Source organism: Sceloporus occidentalis, unplaced genomic scaffold (assembly GCF_023333645.1).
Source record: "Sceloporus occidentalis isolate IW3139 unplaced genomic scaffold, rSceOcc1.0.p SCAF_3, whole genome shotgun sequence".
Classification (NCBI taxonomy): Eukaryota; Metazoa; Chordata; class Lepidosauria; order Squamata; family Phrynosomatidae; genus Sceloporus; species Sceloporus occidentalis.
Genome location: NW_028316983.1, coordinates 121,534,295 through 121,553,628, shown reverse-complemented (window position 1 = coordinate 121,553,628; position 19,334 = coordinate 121,534,295). Strand labels below are relative to the sequence as shown.

Genomic DNA, 19,334 nt, shown 5'->3' with positions numbered 1-19,334 from the left:
TATTTCCAAGGCTTCAATTATACAAAAAGAAAATCAGGGCTATGCTTGGGAATGTAAGAAGTGTGAAACTAATGCTAGGACCATGAGGTTGACATCAGCATCCCATCTTATTGAGAGAGGAGGGAAATAGGGTTCTTTTTTGTGGTCTCTGTGCCTCACACAGTAAGGTTTGCACCTGCACAGAGACTCCATTTGGAAGCTGAAAAGCTGAGCAGATTGGCAGGAGGCCCTGCCTACTCCCGTGTACTGAGCATACCCAATCCCCCCAATCTAGCTCCACCTTCAGTTCTCTTTCGTCCACCGCAAGAGAAACATCTCTTTTGGATTGCTCCTGAGCTGAGTAGACCTCTCATGTATGGTACACTTTTTTCTTTTCATTTTCAATTCCTTTTCATTTTCAATTTCTTTTTCATTTCTTTGAGCATTTGCCCTTTTGCAAAGCTTTGAAGCAAGTTTTTTCTTGTTTTTTTCTTGGCCTGGATGAGCTCCTTGCTTCTAGGCCTCTTATGGCCGCCAAATCTTTGTTTAAGCTCTGCACTGATTGTGATTGCAAGATCCCCCTCTCCGATGGGCATTCTAAATGCCTTTTTTTGTTTAGGTGAGGGTCATATCACCGACTGGTGCTCTCATTGTTGAGCTTTTACTGCTGTAACTCTTCGCAATAGAGCACAGCGTTTAAACTTTTTTGTTGGGAACGCTCCTTCTCTGTAGCTGAAAAATCCTCTTCTCAACCTAATCCTTTAGCCAGAATTCCCATTTCTAAGCTTCTGAGGATCTCCAAGATCTCAAAGCCATCAATAACATTAGACTCAACATCAACACCGAAGGCCTCACAGCCTATTGATTCTGCCTCAGCATTGAGGCCATGGATGCAATACAGCCTGCTTCTTCGATATCACAGATGCCATCTACTGGGCAATCTGCCTCATTGCAAGAGGTGCCCTTCGGCAGAAAGCCAAAAATAGGTCCAACGTCTCCACCGACTATGACGTCGAAAGAGCAAAAAAGAAGCACAAATTTAAGGCTACTGCTCTGCCTATTGTTTCTTCGGCCTCGATGTCAGCTTTGACACCAACACCGGTCTCTACATCAACATCAGAACTGGAATGGCCTTCTTGATGCCAGCCTCGATGCCAACACCAGCTTCACAGTCCCCCATCTTCATCACTGTTACAGACTCAACATCGGGGATTCTGACCTCGGCATCACTGAGTGCTCCGTTGCCTTCGGCATCAACACTTACCCCAACAGTCTCTTCTGCCACCAGTTCCGACATTGGTTCCATTGCAGATATTTGCATTGTTGGTTCAGGCTTACAGACTCTCCTTTTTGCCTCCAGCCCCTCGACACCAAGCTATCATTAATTTGTTTATTTATATACCGCTATTCCAAAGATCATAGCGGTGAACAGCAAGTAAGCTAATTAGCAAATAAGCTAATTTTCCCCCAACAGTCTGGGTACTCATTTTAGCAACTTCGGAAGGATGCAAGCTTGAGTTGAGCTTGGGCCCTTTTGCTGGTCTTGAACTCGCAACCTTGTGGTTTTGAGTGAATGGCTGCAGTACAGGCATTTAACCACTGCGCCATCAGGGCTCTATGTCTCCTGCAAGGTCTCACAGGTCTCCCACACCATCGAAAGACCAAGTTGAGCTGTCGGCGTCATCTTCCAGATGCTACTACCGCGACTAGCCGTACACCTCTGCATCTTATATAGCTCGATATCGAGCTGAGGATTATTGGAGGGAGCGCCCTTCTATAGGTCCTACTCTCCATCTTACCAGGATCAGTGTCCCTACAGAGAACATCACTATGAATCTCCCTCTTGATATCGACCTCGCTCCCACTCTCGTTCTCCGAGACATTTGGACTATGATGCTACCAGGGTCCCTTCTCCTCCTCCTCGCACAGCCTCCCAAACCTCCAGATTCGCCTCTTCATTCTATGCCAGCTGCTTAGATCCCGATGTCAACATCACTAACGACACCAATCCCAGCTGTCATTCCAATTGTTTCTTCACTGCCTGTAGATCAGTCTATGCCTCCTCCTGTTGTTATGCATGTGCCTCATCTCACAATACCCGTTCCTCCACCACAGTCTACTGAGGAATCTGCTTATGACACAGTGATGTCACCAACCTCTCCCTCTCCTGTCATAGCATCTCCACAGGAAGAGGTAGAAGATACTACACCTCAATCTCCTACTGAAGATATACATCTTTTTTCAGATGTGGTCCAGAGGATGGTTTTCCAAGGCTATAGGACTCCAGACTGATGAGGCTCCTAAACCGCTGAGAGACCATGTCTTTGGTATAGTTGATGCCACTGCTGTTCAGCCAACTATCCTTCCATTTTTGGCTTCCTTGTCCAACATCATGAACCTGTCCTGGTTCAAACCTGCTTCTGTACCTCCTGCATCAAAAAAGCTTGAAGGCATGTACAGAGTCCAGCCTGACACTGCACCTTATCTTTTCACCAACCTACTCCTAACTCCTTGGTGGTTGAATCTACTTCTAAGTTCTCTAGTAAGACTTACTCAGCACCAGTTGATAAAGAGGACAGACATCTAGATATATTTGCATGCCGCTTTTACTCCTCTGCTACCCTTTCTGCTAAAGTAGGCAATCTCCAGGCTTGTATGGGTGCATATCAGAAATTTCTCTAGGACAAGATGGCAGCCTTTATTCCTTACTTACCTGAAGAACAGAAGGTGGCTACTCTTGATTTCTACACTGAGGCCCTCTCTTTGGTCCATTTTTCTAGACATTCTGTCGACTGTGCTACTAAAATCATCTCTGGGGCTGTCGCCCTTCGTCTTTATGCTTGGCTCAGGTCCACTGACCTCAGTGACGAAGCCAAGAAGCATATTGAGGATCTCCCCTTTGAAGGCAATGGCCTCTTTGCAGCCAAGACTGATGACTTCTTAGACACTCTAGCTAAAGCACGTCTCAAAGGCAAATGCCTAGGTGTTACGGGCCAAAAGCAACAATATCGAAGACAACAGTGGCATCCTAGATCAGCACCCTCAAATTACTCTCAGCCTCTCTCTGCAGCCTTCTCTCAATATAGTGGCTCTTCTCAACAATCCTCTAGGAGACCTTACAAACAGCGCTATCCACAGTAACAGCAACAACAGCAGCAGCAGTCCTCAAAGAAGTCTTCTTCTTCTAAGTCTCATTTTTAACATGTCCATAGGGACAATACCATCATCCTATCTAATCCCACCATGTTCCCTTCTCCCATCCCATCAGTTTTCCAGACTCTGCTTCTTTTACAACAAATGGCGTTGAATCACCACAGATACCTGGATACTCACCATCATTCATCTGGGTTACGCCATAGAATTCTTAAGTATTCCACCTATCGCCGTGTTTTGATCCACTCCACCTTCCCCTCCTCTTCTAGAGGGGTTCTCTTCCTCAACAGAGGTGCCATTCAGAGGATCCCACCCAGCTGTAGGCTGGACGGCTGCTTCTCCAAGGTACTTCACAGTACCAAAGAGGGATAAGGCCTTTGCCCCATACTCAACCTGAGAGGCGGGAACTATTACAACAAATCTCGCATGTTCAAGATATTAACCTTTCATTCCATTATTCCCTTTCTTCATCAGGGTTTGCATTGATCGATCTGAAAGATGCTTACTTTCACATCGCCATCAGGCCTCAGCACCCCAAATTTCTACGTTTTGCTGTCAATGGAGATCTCTTTCAATACACCGTCCTTTCCTTCGGCCTCTCCACCGCTCCTCATGTCTTTACAAAATGCATGGCAGCAGTCATCTCCCACCTTCAGATACAAGGAATCAAATTTTTTCCTTACCTAGACGATTGGTTGCTGGTATCGTCCTCCTGCACACAACTGTTCTGAGATGTCCACACCACTCTCTCTCTTTCCTCACCAATTTGAGCTTCACTTTCAACCCCTCCAAATCTGTTCTGGAACCAATCAGAGTAATAGACTATATAGGCACATCTCTTGTCTCTGTCATGGCTCGTGCCTACCTACCCACCGTGAGGGCAGACAGCCTTTGGGCTCATCTTCACCCAGTCCTTGCCATGGACCGTCCCACAGCAAGGGACATTCAGCGCCTTCTAGGCCTCATGGCCTCCACCACAGCTGTCACCTGTCTAGCACGCCTGAGATTGAGGCCCCTCCAGGAGTGGTTCCTCTCATTATTCGACCACCTCAACGACAAACAGTCCAAGAAATTGACTCTCCCTCAATATCTTTTGAACTCTCTTCAGTTGTGGCTCATCCCCAGCAACATCCTCAGGGGAATGCCTTCCTTTCAGGCCTTTGAACCTCATCTCCTCCACAGAGTTATCCAGGTGATAACAGACAACACGACAACAGTCTGTTACATCAACAAACAAGGCAGGACGCATTCATCCATCTTTCTCCACCTTGCTCAACAGCTCTGGACATGATGTAATTGCCATTCTATTCACCCAGTGGCAGTTCATCTCACAGGCAAGGACAATGTCCTAGCAGACTCCCCCAGCAGGGACAATGTCCTTCAGCACAAATGGATGCTGTCTGCACCAGCCTTTTGCCTCATCGTTGCATGTTGGGGAACACACTCCGTGGACCTCTTTGACAATTCAAACATCACTCAGTGTTCGATGTTCTGCACTAGAGCAGGCCAATGACAGGGCTCTCTGGAAGATGCATTCCATCTCACTTGGAGCCACCACTTCCTCTATGCTTTTCCTCCGCTACCACTGGTGGCGAGGGTGGTGATGAAAATGACCAGAGACAGGTCTAAAGCAATCCTGCTGGCTCCTTACTGGCCTGGGCAACCCTGGTTTGCCTTACTACTTCACCTGTCCAAGGGGCATTACCTCAAACTTCCAAATTGGCCAGACCTACAATCCCACTCTAATCGTGCAGTCCTGCACCCAGACCTCTGCAGCCTCCACCTGACCGCATGGTGGATCCAGCCTTGACCACTCCTGAACTCCTCATGGTCCTGTCAGCTTCCAGAAAGGACTCCACTAAGTGATCTTACTCCTACAAATGGAAACACTTTTGTGCCTTTGCTGAGGCTAGAGCCGAGCCACGTTCTTCAGTTCAACTGTCGACAGCCTTACTTAATAATAATAATACTTATTTATGTATACACTGCTCTTCAGCCAAGGCTATCAGAGTGGCTTACAATTTGTTAATTAGACATTTCCCTGTCCTCAGGCTTACAATCTAAAAAAAGACAAGACACAAAAGGAGAAGGGAATGGCAGTGGGGAAGGGGAAGGGGGAAAGTCCAGCAGATCTGCTCTCCCTCGGAGGCCTGTTGGAGCTGGCTTATCTTTTTCTCCTTCAAGATGGTGGTTAGAAGGAGGGCTTTTCTTCTTTTCAGGCAAGACCTGTTGGAACTGCCTTGCCTTTCTCTCCCTCAAGTACCTTGCACTTCCCGCTTCACCTGCATGACCAAGGGCTATCCTTCTCATCTCTCAAGGTGTACTTGCCAGCTATTGTAGCCAATCAGCCCTCTGGTTCGTCATCTGCTCGGCTCTTCACCTCTCCAACCTTGAAAAGGTTCTTCAAAGGTCTGCATCACCTCTACCCTCCATTGCCTCCGCTGACTCCTGCATGGTCACTCTCTCTGGTGTTTATGCACCTTACCAGGCCTCCCTTTGAACCCTTAGGTTCAGTCTCGTTGACATTGCTTACACTGAAAGTGGTATTCTTAGTGGCCATCATGTCGGCCAGGAGGTCCTCTGAACTGACTGCATTGCGCTCGGACGAGCCTTTCCTCATTTTTCACAAGGAGAAAATGGTCCTCAGACCGACATTTCCTTTCTCCCTAAGATGATATCCCCTTTCCACCTCTCTCAGGAAATTCTGCTATCTACCTTCTATCCAGACCCTTCTATGCCTCTGGAAAATACTGTGCACACACTTGATGTTTGCCATGCTTTGGCATTTTATGTTCAATGTTCTACTGAGTTCAGGTTGACCAACAAGTTGTTTGTTTGCTATGGTGGACGTAGAAAAGGCCACCCTGTTTTCTCTCAAAGGGTTTCAAAGTGGATTGTCCAGACCATTCTGCTGGCTTATGAACTGGCCAAACACTTCCTCCTGTTGGTGTGCACCCACATTCAGCCAGGGCTGTATCCTCATCTGCCGCCTTCTTCAGAGGCGTCCCTCTACCTGATGTCTGTAAGGCAGCTACGTGGTCCCAACCTTCCACGTTTGTCCAGCATTACCGACTTGATTCCAGGTCTTGTCGGGATGCCAGCTTTGGCCATGCTGTTCTTTCTTCAATTCTGTAGGGACCTTCCCACCTGCCACAGGTACAGCTTTTTAGTGACCCTATTGTGTGAGGCACCAAGACCATGAAGAAGAAGAACAGGTTGCTTACTTGTAACTGTGCTTCTTTGAGTGGTCATCTGTGCCCTCACACGAACCCGCCCTACTTCCCCTCAGTCAGGTCCCTGCTGTTATTTTTTGTGGCAGACTTGAATTGAAGGTGGAGCTAGATTGGTGGGATTGGGCATGCTCAGTACATGGGGGTGGGCAGGGCCTCCCACTAATCTGCTCAGTTTTTCAGCTTCCATGGAGTCTATTGTGTGAGGGCACAGATGACCACTTGAAGAACCACAGTTACAGGTAAGCATGTTATTGATCTTCCTTACAGGTTGTTGTAAGGATGTACAGACTTGCCATCTACAGACCCACAGACTTGCCATCTACAGATCTGAGCATCAGCAAATGGCAAGCCCATGTTGTCCCCAATGGTGGTGCATGCACATGGCTGTGCCACCATTAGGAACAGCCCCCATTGTCTTGTGGTGGTGCATTCATGTGTCCACCATTAAGTTCCATTGTCCCTAATGACAATGCAACCATGTGCATGCGCTGCCACGGGACAATGGGGGCTGTCCCTAATGGTAGCACAGCCATGGGCAGGCACCACTATTGGTGACAACAGGGGCTTGAGCATCCACCAATTTTGATATCTGTGAGGGGCGGTCCAGGACGGATCCCCCGCAGATACTAAGGGCTCACTGTATAGTAAACAATAAAAATGAAATGTCATTTACCAAGTGAAGAACTGCATACATGAAATATGGTACTTCTGACACCTTCTTTATTTTGTGAATGCAATTAAAAAACTGTTTAATTAAGACAGATAATGCATTGGTCACGTTCACATAGGATGAAACCCCAATAGTCTGGAAAATCCTGCTTTGTCCCAAATTAGATGCTTGCAGGTACATGTAGTCCATTTGCCACTACTTCCTCCTCTCACAGGAGTGGGCAAAGTGTGTAATGTCAGGCACATGCAGCCCCCCCCCCAGCCCTAGTGCAGCCCCCCCCCATCTCCATTTTTTAAAACTGCAAATACACCATCATACCCTCTAGGATCCTTCAGGGGCAATTTTGGTCTTCTAAGGATGTCTTATGCTTAGCAGGGCTTTTCTTCAAAATCAAGAGTGATTTCCAGTCACTTTCATTTCTTCTCCACAGCTCCTAGAAGGTGCAAGTCTTTTTACAGTTCTCTTTTAAATTGGGAGAATAGTGTGAGATGCAGCCCTCTGAGGTACAGTGGGCAGCAGGATCTCAGGGATTTGTCCACCCTTGTCCTAGCGTCACCACTCTGTGAACCAGGTGTAAGCTTAGCATATCACCTAAACCAGGGATACTCCTGGCGCATAGATCCCTATGCAAGCCAGAATAAAAAGCAAAAATTTCTCATTTTTGAATTTTTACTCAGTGACACTGACTTGTATAGGAAGCAATAAACAGGATCAATTGGGACAATACACTACACTTCCACTTCTTGGTCATAGAGGAATTCAACTGTTGAGCAATATTTTATGGTCTTTCTTCTGCTGCAGTGCTATTTTCATCATGTTTTGTACTTCTACATTGTGGTTCTTTTGTTTCCAGGTATATTACTTGATATTTGTCTGTTTCACTAGTTTTTAATAGCTGCATCAATTTCTCAAAATCTTCTTTAATACCTGAAGGAAAAAATGCACTGAATGATAAAAAGTCCTGAATGACAATTGCAAGGCGTTTCTGCTTCATTGCCTTTGAAACTCCTAAATGCCTGAGTCTGGAAGTAAAATACAGTGGGGTCTTGGTATCAGCTGGGGTTTGTTTCCAGGACACACACATGGATACCAAAATCTGTGGATACTCAAGTCCCATTAAATACAATGATATAGTAAAACGGCAAAATCAAGATTTGTTTATTGGAATTTTCAAAAAATATTTTCAAGTCGTGGCTACTTGAATCCATAGATTTAAAAATCTGCAGTTATGCAAGGCTGACTGTAGTCAAAGCTCCATTTTCTCAACAGTTGTCATCACTAGGCTGAAAGCACCAATGGAATGTCCCCAAATAAACCCAAACTATAAGAATTGCTTTAAATCTGTCTGTCCCATTGTGCCTGATTTCAGGGAGGTAATCAGTAATTTGGAGGACTCTTTACACTATAAATATATATGTTGGCATTAGCAATATATATCTGTTCAAAATAGATTAATTTATTTCTAAAATCCAGTTTGAAAATTTATAAACCGCATATTTTAATTTTAAACTGATCAAACACTGCATAATCATCAAGTGCTGTAAAGCTGCTGAGTAAAGTCTGCTCTTGCATATATCATTCAGCTGATACATGTTGCCAGTGAAATTCCTTTTTTCCACTCACTGACCAATATGAACCTGATGGTTCTTATGCCATTGGAATTCCACCTTACTTGGATTCCTGGCCTGTAGAGGCTTCATGCCCTGCACCATCAGGCTAAAGTGAGGTTCAGGCAGTCTCTTCACTACTGTTTACTCTGCTCTTCTGCTCACAGTTGAGAAATAAATAAGAACCACTCACTCTCAGCCAAACCTCAGACATTTTGGATTGCCCCATCAGCAATGTCTTCCTTCATGCCACTATAGATTTTGTCTCAAAGTAAGGAAAGGTGATACACTGGACTGAGTGATAGGCCTGGGCGTTTTCACCTTCCCCTCAGGCACAAAACTCATTTCCCAGCATCAGATGACATCACATATTAACTCTCAACAAAACCTTTCCTCAGAGGGTCGTTGCAAAGATAAGCAAACCCAGTCTTCCAAGCCACCCTCAACTCTATGGAGGAGAGGAGAATACTGATGAGTCAAACTAATAAATGACTAGATTACCTTCAGGTTCATCTCATATTCTGCAATTATATGCCAGAAATGAAATCCTCATTATTACTGTGGCTGTGTCTTGGGTTTGGTGCCTTTTAAAAAAGAATTTATCTGTTTGTTTTCAACATCTCCTCTTTTCTTTTTCTGGTTTAAGACCTATCTTCCACAGCCTGCATTTTGTCCTGATTCTGTATACAAGCTAATGCTCAGCTGCTGGAGACGAGATACTAAAGACCGTCCCTCCTTCCAGGAAATCCATTGCCTCCTCCAAGATGCAACTACTTCATAGTGATGCCTTTCTTTCTTACCCCAAACCACCCATCTGTTTCACCTCCCTTCCCTCTCCTTTCCCATACTCCAAAATGTACACTTAGAAGTACTCTTGGACTCACCATTTCCTTCAACACCAGAGCTGGAATTTCAATCTCACCAAAGGAAATAAAGGAAAAAAGTTGGGATCTGACCACATCTGTGACATAGCCACATTCAAGGTGCTGTGCTTTGAACTAGCAAAGACTGAGGAAAAAACTATTATTTATCTTGTAAATGTTGTAGGTTCTGAGTTATGAATTGATTTTGTCTATGAAAGGAAAAGGAAAGCATGAGGTATTCTTTACCTGAGGAAAAAACTTGAGACATAACTTACGTGTGGAACTAAGCTGAGAATAAGTACATATAGCAGGGAAGTAGTGAAGTGTCTAGCACTATAGTACTTTATGCCCAGAGCTATGTGTATGCCACAATTCTGTAGATGTATAGAATGTGGACAAAGAATTTTGCTTCTTTCATTTTAATTGCTGTGTATATAGGCTTGAAAGTGTGTGGACAATACTTGCTGAAAGTTCAGAAGGGTTGCTGAAATAAATGTCCAATGATTTGGGAAAGGCCTATGTGCCTTGCATAACACCACATGAGTAACCAATCCAGACTAACCTGTGTAAAATAACTCTAAGATTGTGTGTGTAGATTCTTCCATTTGTACACATTATACACACCATAGCTGTACAGTCTGCAGATTTTAGAATACTTTGTACAGATCCCCCCCCCTCCGTTTTGCTGCTTTTGTGCCTGTTGGTGCCCTACGTAAAATATCAGAAGCTGTGCTGATAGTCTAAACAAACCTCCAGATGCTGAGGCAGCAGACTTTACTACAAAAAAAAGGTTCTGATGCCTAATGGTGAGTGATGCTCTCACACCCTGCTGCCCTCACACTCTCCTAGCTTGGCTTCTAGGAACATCTGGCTTCTGTGCTTGGGAACAAAATGCTAGAGTAGATGATTCAATTGGACTAGATGATTGTTGTCCATCCTTTTTTGCTCAGAATATCCTTCTCTTCTCAGTAATCAGTGGCACTCTTAAAACTTAATCATCGAGGGCAGGTCCATGGGCTCTCTAATCCAAAGGGTCCAGAATGACAGCAGCAGTCATCACATTTCTTTTTTAACTTCCTGCTGAGCTGTTTCATCTTCTTGCAAAATTAGTGGTGGATGACCATAGTGGTGCAGCTCTCTAAGTATGTAGAAGGCTACATGCCTATCCTGCAAGAAGTTAAAAGAAGGAAAGACTTTGCTGCTTCCACCTGTTAATAGGGGTTAATGATCTTAGAAACAGAAACAGAGTGGAAGGGGCTGAAAGGGCCATCTGGTCCAACCCATTGCCATGAAGATATGCACAGCTGAAGTACTTTTAAAAGATGCACATCCAACAAATGTTTGAAGGCTTCCCAAGATGGAGAATCCACTCTCCTCAGGGGTAATCTATTCCAAAGTTGAGCAACTCTTACAGTAAAAAGGTTCTTAAGGTTTTGGTGGAATCCTTTTTCCTGTAATTTGAATCCATTGGTTCATGTTCTAGACTCTGGAGCAACAGAAAACAAGCTTGCAACATCTTCTACATGACACTCCTTCAGATATTTAAAGATAGCTATCATATTTTCTTCACCAAGCTGCCAAACATATCCAGATGCTTAAGTTGTTCCATATAAGACTTGATGTCCCTTCTCTGGGCACATCCCATTTGGTCAGTATATCCTTGAACTGTAATGTCCTTAAATGCAAAAAGTATTCCAGATGAATAAGTCAAAAGCCTTACTGAAATCAAGACATATGTCCACAGCACTCCCCTGATCTTCCAGCCTTATGACTTTGTTAAAAAGAGAGAGAGAGAGATTTGGTTTGACTTGTTTTTGAGAAACCCATTCTGGCTCTTACTAATCACATTTCTTTCTAAGTACATTCTGACTGACTGTTCAGTGATCTATTCTAGAAGTACTAGAACCTTTCCTGGTATCAATGTCAAAATGATCATTCAGTAGTTGTTGAAGTCCTCTTTTCCCCTTTTTGAAAATGGGGACAATATTTGCCATCTCCAATCTGCTGTGTCCTCTCCTGTCCTTCAAGAATTCTAATAATAATAATAATAATAATAATAATAATAAATAATAAAATTTATTTATATCCTGCCTCTCTACAAAAAGCAATCGAGGCGGCTTACAAAGTTATCGGGGCAGCTTACAAAGTTCTCAAAGATTATTGACAGTGATCTGAGAAGACAACATCCTTTAATACTCTTGGATTCAGTTCATCCAACCCTGGAGACTTGAATTCATTTAGAATAGCTATGTATTCTTCTACTAACTTCCAGGCTGTAGTCCTCTTACTGCATGATTTATTCTATTTTCACCAGATAGAACACTGTTTTCTTTTTGAAGGTATGAAATAGTTTGGCCTTCTGCCTGTCCCATTAGCATTTCCCCATCTTTTCTAGGCAGTGGCCCTACCTTTTTCTTCTTGCCTCTTGCTTCAAATATAACTAAAACCCCACCTTTTATTATTTTTAACCATTTGTGAGCCTGTCAGGGTTCGAGAGCCAGTGTAGTGTAGTGATTTGAGTGTTGGACTACGTCTTTGGAGACCAGGGTTCAAATTCCCTCTTAGCCTGGGTGACTTTAGCTAAGTCACACTCTCAGCCGCGGAGGAAGTCAAACCCACTTTGATCAAGTCTTGCCAAGAAATCTCATTCACCTTAGGATCACCCCTAAGTCAGAAACATCTTGAAGGCACATGACAACAAAATCTGCCCTATTAACATGTAAAAAGAAAAGTTTTATGTAAGTGAGAGAAGCTGTCTCTTTCCCTTCACCTGCCTTTGTGTTCTATTGCCTCAGAATTTTTCCATAGGCTTTGAGTACTGAGCTTTCAGCAGAAAAGCAAGCCCAATTGTAGAGTTCAGAAAGTAAAGTAGGGATTGAGAGAAGATTTCACCTCTCTTCACTTGCATATATCTTTGGTTTTACCAGCCTTCCAACCTTTCGTAGGTCAGTAAAATGAGTACCTAGCTTCTTGTGGGGGGAATTGGCCTACACATTGTAAACCACTTAGGGGGTGCTAGTTCATGGATAAATGGTATAGAAAGGTACTTGCTATATTGCTATTTACAAATTATCTCCTTCACTCTCTACTACATATTTGAAAGGGGCAGGCACACAAACAAATATGTCTACTGCCAATGCATCTTGTCTTGCACGCAGGCTATATCAGATTACTCAGATTAATAAACCAGGCCACAAGGAGGTTTGTAGGGTGAGGTACAATCGTAGTAGCCCATTGTGTCACTTGAAGGACAACAGACTACTGTTGTGGCAAAAATGTATTATGTCTGGATTATAGTGCTAGAGCTCCTGATACAAGATTGCATCTTACAGGGCTTTCCAGTGTTCTATATTAAATTAGCAGGAGGTATATGGAATATATGCTTCACGCACCAAAATACCTGGCAGTAGTTCTGTGAGAATGCATGGTGGGCTTTCATGCAAACCTTAGGCATATCTGTGAGACCCTTTAAATTTCATATTTGAACACTAATAGCTTTATTTTTTAGAGTCAGTGTGGAGTTTAATGGTTTGTGTATTGGATTATGACTCTGGAGACTAGGGTTAAAATCCCTGCTCAGCCATGGAAACCCACTGGGTAAATTATACTCTCTCAGCCTTAGAGAAGGATATAGGCAAACCCCTCTGGACAAATCTTGCCCAAAAAACCTGTGATAGGTTTGCCTCAGGGTCACCTTTAAGTCAGAAATAACATGATGATGTACAACAACAAAAGTGGCTTTTTTACTCTCTTCGGTATGACAAGAAGCATAGAGTTGTTGCCACCACAGGCTATTTGCCCAAATATGATTCATAAGGATGAGTTGTAAGCCATCAGTATGTTGCAACTAAAAGTTGATGTTCCTACGGATTACTGGGTGACTAGCTTTTGCAGGAGAGCTTTGGATCAACAGATGAGTCTCAGAAACCCCAAACAAGGGATGGCTGCTCTGAAAGCATAGTTCTCAAAGAAAAGAGTAGGGAGTCTGTAGGCTGCTGCAATGATAAGAGAATGAATGAGAGAGATTTTTCTCTGGAACATCAAGGTCAGTTCAATATATGTTTTGACTGAGCTGAGATAAAATGCCATTCCTCCACTTCCTACCCAGAATTGGGTGGATTGATGCCATTCTTACACATAGCATGCTAGTAGATTTTGCAAATGCTAGTGGAGCATTCTCCCCTGGCTCTTTTCACTTTCTTAGAATCCATGCTATGAAGAATCTTAAATCATACTTCGTGGGTCTTCTTGGCCACTCTCCTTCCTTTTATTTTTGTCACTGGCCAACAACAAAAAGCCTTGGTAGGCTGAGGTGCATTCCAGTTCTTTTTCTGTAAGTGTTGTACTTCAGTTTAGACACAGGCACAACAATCTGGCTTGTTTCTATGTAGTTTACTGTTTCTGATTCAGTTGCATTCTATCCCCTTGTATATTGTAAACAGCTCTTTTAAGAGACACCTATAGCAGGGTTGTTTTTTTTTTTTGGTAGCCTTCCATTCTAACAGTTCTGGGCTGACAAACCACATGGGCGCTTTACTTTTGGAATCAGTGGTACACAAAAGGGAAAGGGTAGGGTTGGGTTCTTGCACTTGTTTTGATAAAGTAAGTACCACTACCCAGCCCCATTTACATACAAATAAAATACTCAAATAAGAAACATGTGGCTCCACCTTCATTTCTAGTTTAGAGGCTAAAATGACAATTGCATATGTATGACCTCTGTTCTTAGCAAAATACTCAAAATTTATCATGGTCACAATAAAACCTTTTTGTGCTTTAGTATGCTTAGTCCTCATTGTTGGGAAGGATTGAATTAGGGGAATTTTAATTAACTCAAATTTAGCCGAGAGGTGGCCCTAACAATGCCACATGTCAAGATCAGATCCCAAAGTGTATACCAGAGGTCGCCAGTACACCCCAAGAGAAAGAGACTCTGATACCAATTAGGTGCAATTAAAATGGTATTGTTTATTATAGCACAAATAAAACCACACAACAAAAGGGGACACACACACACACATATACACACATTCAATGCTACAGCAGGGGACGGGTAAGTTCGGGAGATAGATTGAGAAGGAGAGGCACCACTAGGGAATACTACCTTAGACGTCTTCTCCTGGAAGTCCTGATGAAGCTCGGATGGACAGTGGATCATGGTTGCGGGAGCGGAAAGAAGGCCGCGGAGGCTTAAGAGCTGGGTTCAAGTTAGTGACAGTGAGAGCTCAGTGTAGCTCAGTGATTTCAGAAGAGCTTAAAGCTCAGAGAACCCAGGCTAAGAAAACCCAATGCTCAAAAGCCCAAGGAGGGTCTGAAAACTCAGGGTTTATATAGTGCCAAACGTATTTGGAGGCAATGGGACTTGCTAGACAAAGGCGTTGATTGCTTGGGCATTGTTAAGCCGAGAGCAAGCAATGGGTTGTACAATGCACTAGGTTGGGACACCATTCGGAAGGGCATCCGACTTGATTGCTGAGCTGTTAAGCTGATCATTGGCTCATTAAGCCAATTAGTTCCCTATTAGAAAAGATTGCCAAACTCTTGGTTTTGACAGTTGTGAAGCTTAACTGGAATAAGGGTGGGGAAGCTGTAAGGGCGCATAACACCTATTTGCTATCTTTTCCTATTTATCCACTGCTATCTGCTTATATTCTTCCTCTTCTAGCAGTTACTCCTACATTGGTTTGAGAAGCAGAGACAGCAGGAGGCCATCAGTTTTATGATCTCCTCCAGTTTTTTCTGCCACTTGAATTTTCAGCAGTTAGACCCTGACTTATATTTTGCATAGGGTGTAGTCTGTTGGCAAAGCAAAAAGGAGTTGTGTAAGACCTGTAAGATTAACATAAACAGTGCACCCACGCCATACATAGCTTTAACCTTATGCGTAGGGTTGCCATAAGTCAGGAGCTCCAAACCGGGACAAATGTAGGGCAACATTTTCAAATGTAGGACACGTTTTTTAAAAAATGGAGGACATGCAAAAAAATTGAGGTTTTTTAAAAAAATCTTAATATAAATGCATGTTTTTTAGGCATGATCAAAATGGAGGACATTTTGGCATTATTCCTAGACAGATGGCAGAAATGGACTTGCCCTCGGGTTCAACTGTACTTCTCAGAAGTGTGTACTTGGGCAAGGGACTGTGGTTTTTCTTCACTGCGCATGAGTTTGTAAAAATCACAGCGAGTTACATTGGACGTGCCTCAGAGGCTTGTTGATATCAATATCACCACCACCATCATCATCATCACCACTATAATTGGCCAAGAAAGGCAGACTTGTTAGCATTCAAATCGCCATAAATACACAGAAAATGCACTTGCATATATTTAATAATAAAAATAATTTAAAAAAACAAGGCAGGGTGTATATATTTAATAATAAAAATTAATGAAATAAACTAAAACAAGCAATAATAAAAATTAATGAAATAAAATAAAAAGCAATAATAAAAATTAATGAAATAAAATAAAAACAAGCAATAATAAAAATTAATGAAATAAAAAAATAAAAGCAATAATAAAAATTAATAAAATAAAATAAGTATTTTATATTTTTAAAAATAATTTAAAAAACCCAAAAAACCAAGGCAGACCTAATGGCCACTGACTCAGCTTTCCTCCTCCTCCTCCTCCTCCTCCTCCTCCTCTGCCCCAATTCTGCCCTGGCCTTCAGGCACCCTTCCTCCGGCTCATTCCTCCTCCTCCTCTCCCCCGTCCTCCTCCATAGGATGGCTGGTGCGTGCACGCACGAGGAGGGAAGCGGCGCAAGTGCGCGCGCTGCCGCTGGCCCCTGCTGAGGCTTGGGCAGTGCGCATGTGCAGGAGCATGCCCCCATTGTTTTCAATGGGGCTTAAGCATACGCAATTTTTGCCTTATGTGGGTGTGGGTGTGTCCAGAATGGATCCCCTGCATATGGAAAGGGCCCATGTCAAATGAACCTTAGAGATTCAGGTATAGATGTAGTGTACTCTGTAAGAACTGATATAAGAACAACAAACTTCCACAAGAAACTTCCAACTTGTAAATATTTTCCAAAAACGTCTTTTTCATTTAGTTCTGTTTTGAGTGGGTGTTTTTGTAAGGGTTAAAACTTCAGAGACAGATTACAGTGATATGCTGCTGAGCAGGCATTTGAATCAGATAATGAGTATCTACCACACCATGTTAGGTACTCATTATCTGATTCAAATGCTTGCTCAGCAGTGTATCACTGTAATTTATTTCTGAAGTGTTAACACTAAAGATTTCTCATGTCTAGGATCAAACAGTTCAGAATGGAGACTGCAGTCAAGAGATAAGAAGACTAGGAATGGAAAGGGCAGCCATGAAAGAGCTAGAGAAGATCCTAAAGAGTAAGGATATACAACTGAGCACTAAAGTTAAAATTGTCCAGGCCATGGTATTCCAAACCACTATTTTTGGATGCAAGAGTTGGACAGTGAAAATAGCAGATAAAAAGAAAATAAACTCACTTGAGATGTGGTGTTGGAGAAGAGTGCTGACAATACTGTGGACAGCCATCAAGATAAGCAAATGGCTCCTTGAGCAGATCAAGCCTGAAATACCTCTAGAAGCCACGACAATTAAATTGAGGCTGTCATATTTGGCCACATCATGAGAAGACATGGCTCATTAGAAAAGACAGCAATGCTAGGAAAGGTAGAAGTCAGCAGAAAGAGAGGAGCACTGCACACCAGATGGCTGGATTCAATCAGGGAGGACATAGGCCTGAATCTGCAGGACTTGAGCAGAGCAGTGTAGGACAGGGAGTCTTAAAGATGCCTCATCCACAGGGCCACTATGAGAGATCGACTCAAGGACAGCTAACAAAAACAACAAAACACACCATGTTTCTTGGGAGGTTGCTGGAGATTGCTTTACAGTATTTGTTGCTTTAGAACTTGGATTTAAACAAAAAACAAACAAAAAAACACTGTTTTTGTTGTCCCAGACTATTTTCTGACAGATCCTGACAACAGCTGCATCCTTTTATTCTCACTCCCACTTTTTTTCATTCCAAGAGACAGCCAAAAAAAAAAGTCTAGATAGGAATATTCTCAATACTTGTGGCTCATACATTTTTTTGAAGGGGAGCACTCCCCCTAATGAAGTATGCGAATGAACTTACCTGAATCTTACCTTACCTCATCTCCTCACTGCTTTTAAAAAATGTTTTTATAGTTACAGTGCCATATTGCATCAACGTAGTTATAAATGGCACTTTTTCAGTATAACATTGTAAAATTAAACCCACAAACATTTCAGAGGGGAGAATAATTGCCATAGGTGCACAACTCAGCCTCAGCAACCATGCCCCTGTTTTTATTTTTGTTGTTGTTGTTATTTTAAAATGGAAAAGCTCTAATAGCTAGGAGGGGGGAAAGGGAACACAGATATAGACTGGGTAGATGTGAAATCAGCAATAACCACGAAAACCAAAAGAGCTACCTTGGGAATAATTGTTTAAGATTGGAGGGCTATCTGTAAGAATAGCCCTTGTACCCAAAACCTGTAAGCATTTCTTATAGTAGATTGACCCTGGACAACTAGCTTGCTAGGTCATTTTTTAATTCTTTTAAAAAATTGGCCTTGTTGAATTGAGAGCTTAGCCACAGACAATAGATTTTTGTTAGTGTTTTCTGGGCACACATGAGCATGTGTAGTGATAAGTGGGTTTTGATATAACACAGCACCTTTATGTTCATTATATAGGTGGGATACAGATTGCCCAAAAAGGATGGTCTCCCGCCGCCCTGGTTTGCTTCGCGGGGAAGCCGCATCCTCCAGACCGTGGGGCTTCCCCACAGAGCAAAAAGAACCTGCAAAAAGCGGGTTCTTAATGCGGCGCATTTGTGATTGTGCAATGCGCCAATGGCGCACTTGCGGCATCAGAAATGCGCCGGGATGTGTGGACACTAAGCATCCGCCACGTCAAAATGGCAGCACCCGTGTGTACAGGGCGCCGCCATTTTGATGCCCCTGTCACGTGCTGGGGGTGAGGCCAATATGGGTGGTGCACCCTCGGCCAACCCCTGGCATGAGATGGGGGCACCGCAAAGGCCCGTCTAGATCAGGCCATAGTTGCATAGTGTTGTGTCAAGAAAGTGACGTGAACTGTTCTAGCTTCAAGTGAAAGTTGTTAAATGTCTGATTGATTTTCTCAAAATGACCTCTTTGAATGAGTCCAGAATTATCTTTTGTACATAAACATGAATCATAAATAATTAGCTAATTCAAGTGAGAATATAATGTCAACCCACATTTCAATTGCTCCATATTTCATTACAAGGAGAGTGTTAATGCCCTTGAGATGTTTATCAAGTAAATATATCGTTGGGATAATGTACATAAGTCATTTTAAAATAATATTAAATTAATGTTGATAGATGTAGTCTGCCAGGGAGACAATGCCCTACATAAGATCCTTTCAAATAAATGGGGTTTTTCCATTTTGTAGAGAGAGAGAGAGATCTATTTTGGAAGATATGTATGAGTCCCTCCAAAAACAGGTCACTAATGATACTTAGACTGAACATGCTCCACTTTGGAGGAGCCTCATTTTGATTTAGACATCTTCTGAACATCTATGTATCAGTCTGTTTCAGTTTAGGATTCTGATGAAATTGTCATAGTCAAACACATTTTGGCATTTAGTATATGAGACTGACTACTCATTTCTTCCCCACTACCAATTCTTCCCTTGATGTTATCCACACTTTTTTCCTTTCTTCCTTATACAGTAGGCCTTTGATATCTGCAAAGGTTTGTTTCCAGGACCCCTTATGGATACCAAAATCCGTGGATGCTGAAGTCCTGTTAAATTCAGT

At 42.9% G+C, this 19,334-nt stretch overlaps 1 protein-coding gene across 1 annotated transcript in view; it reads left to right on the top strand.

Annotated features, from left to right (window-relative positions):
* LOC149316674 (discoidin domain-containing receptor 2) overlaps positions 1–15,805 on the top strand; it is a 76,168-nt gene extending 60,363 nt beyond the window's left edge. Inside the window, exon 16 of the mRNA XM_089516011.1 lies at positions 9,289–15,805. Coding sequence (XP_089372137.1) covers positions 9,289–9,423 — 135 coding nt within the window. The 3' untranslated portion in view covers positions 9,424–15,805. The remainder of the gene's footprint in view (positions 1–9,288) is intronic.
* Positions 15,806–19,334: the final 3,529 nt, after the last annotated feature.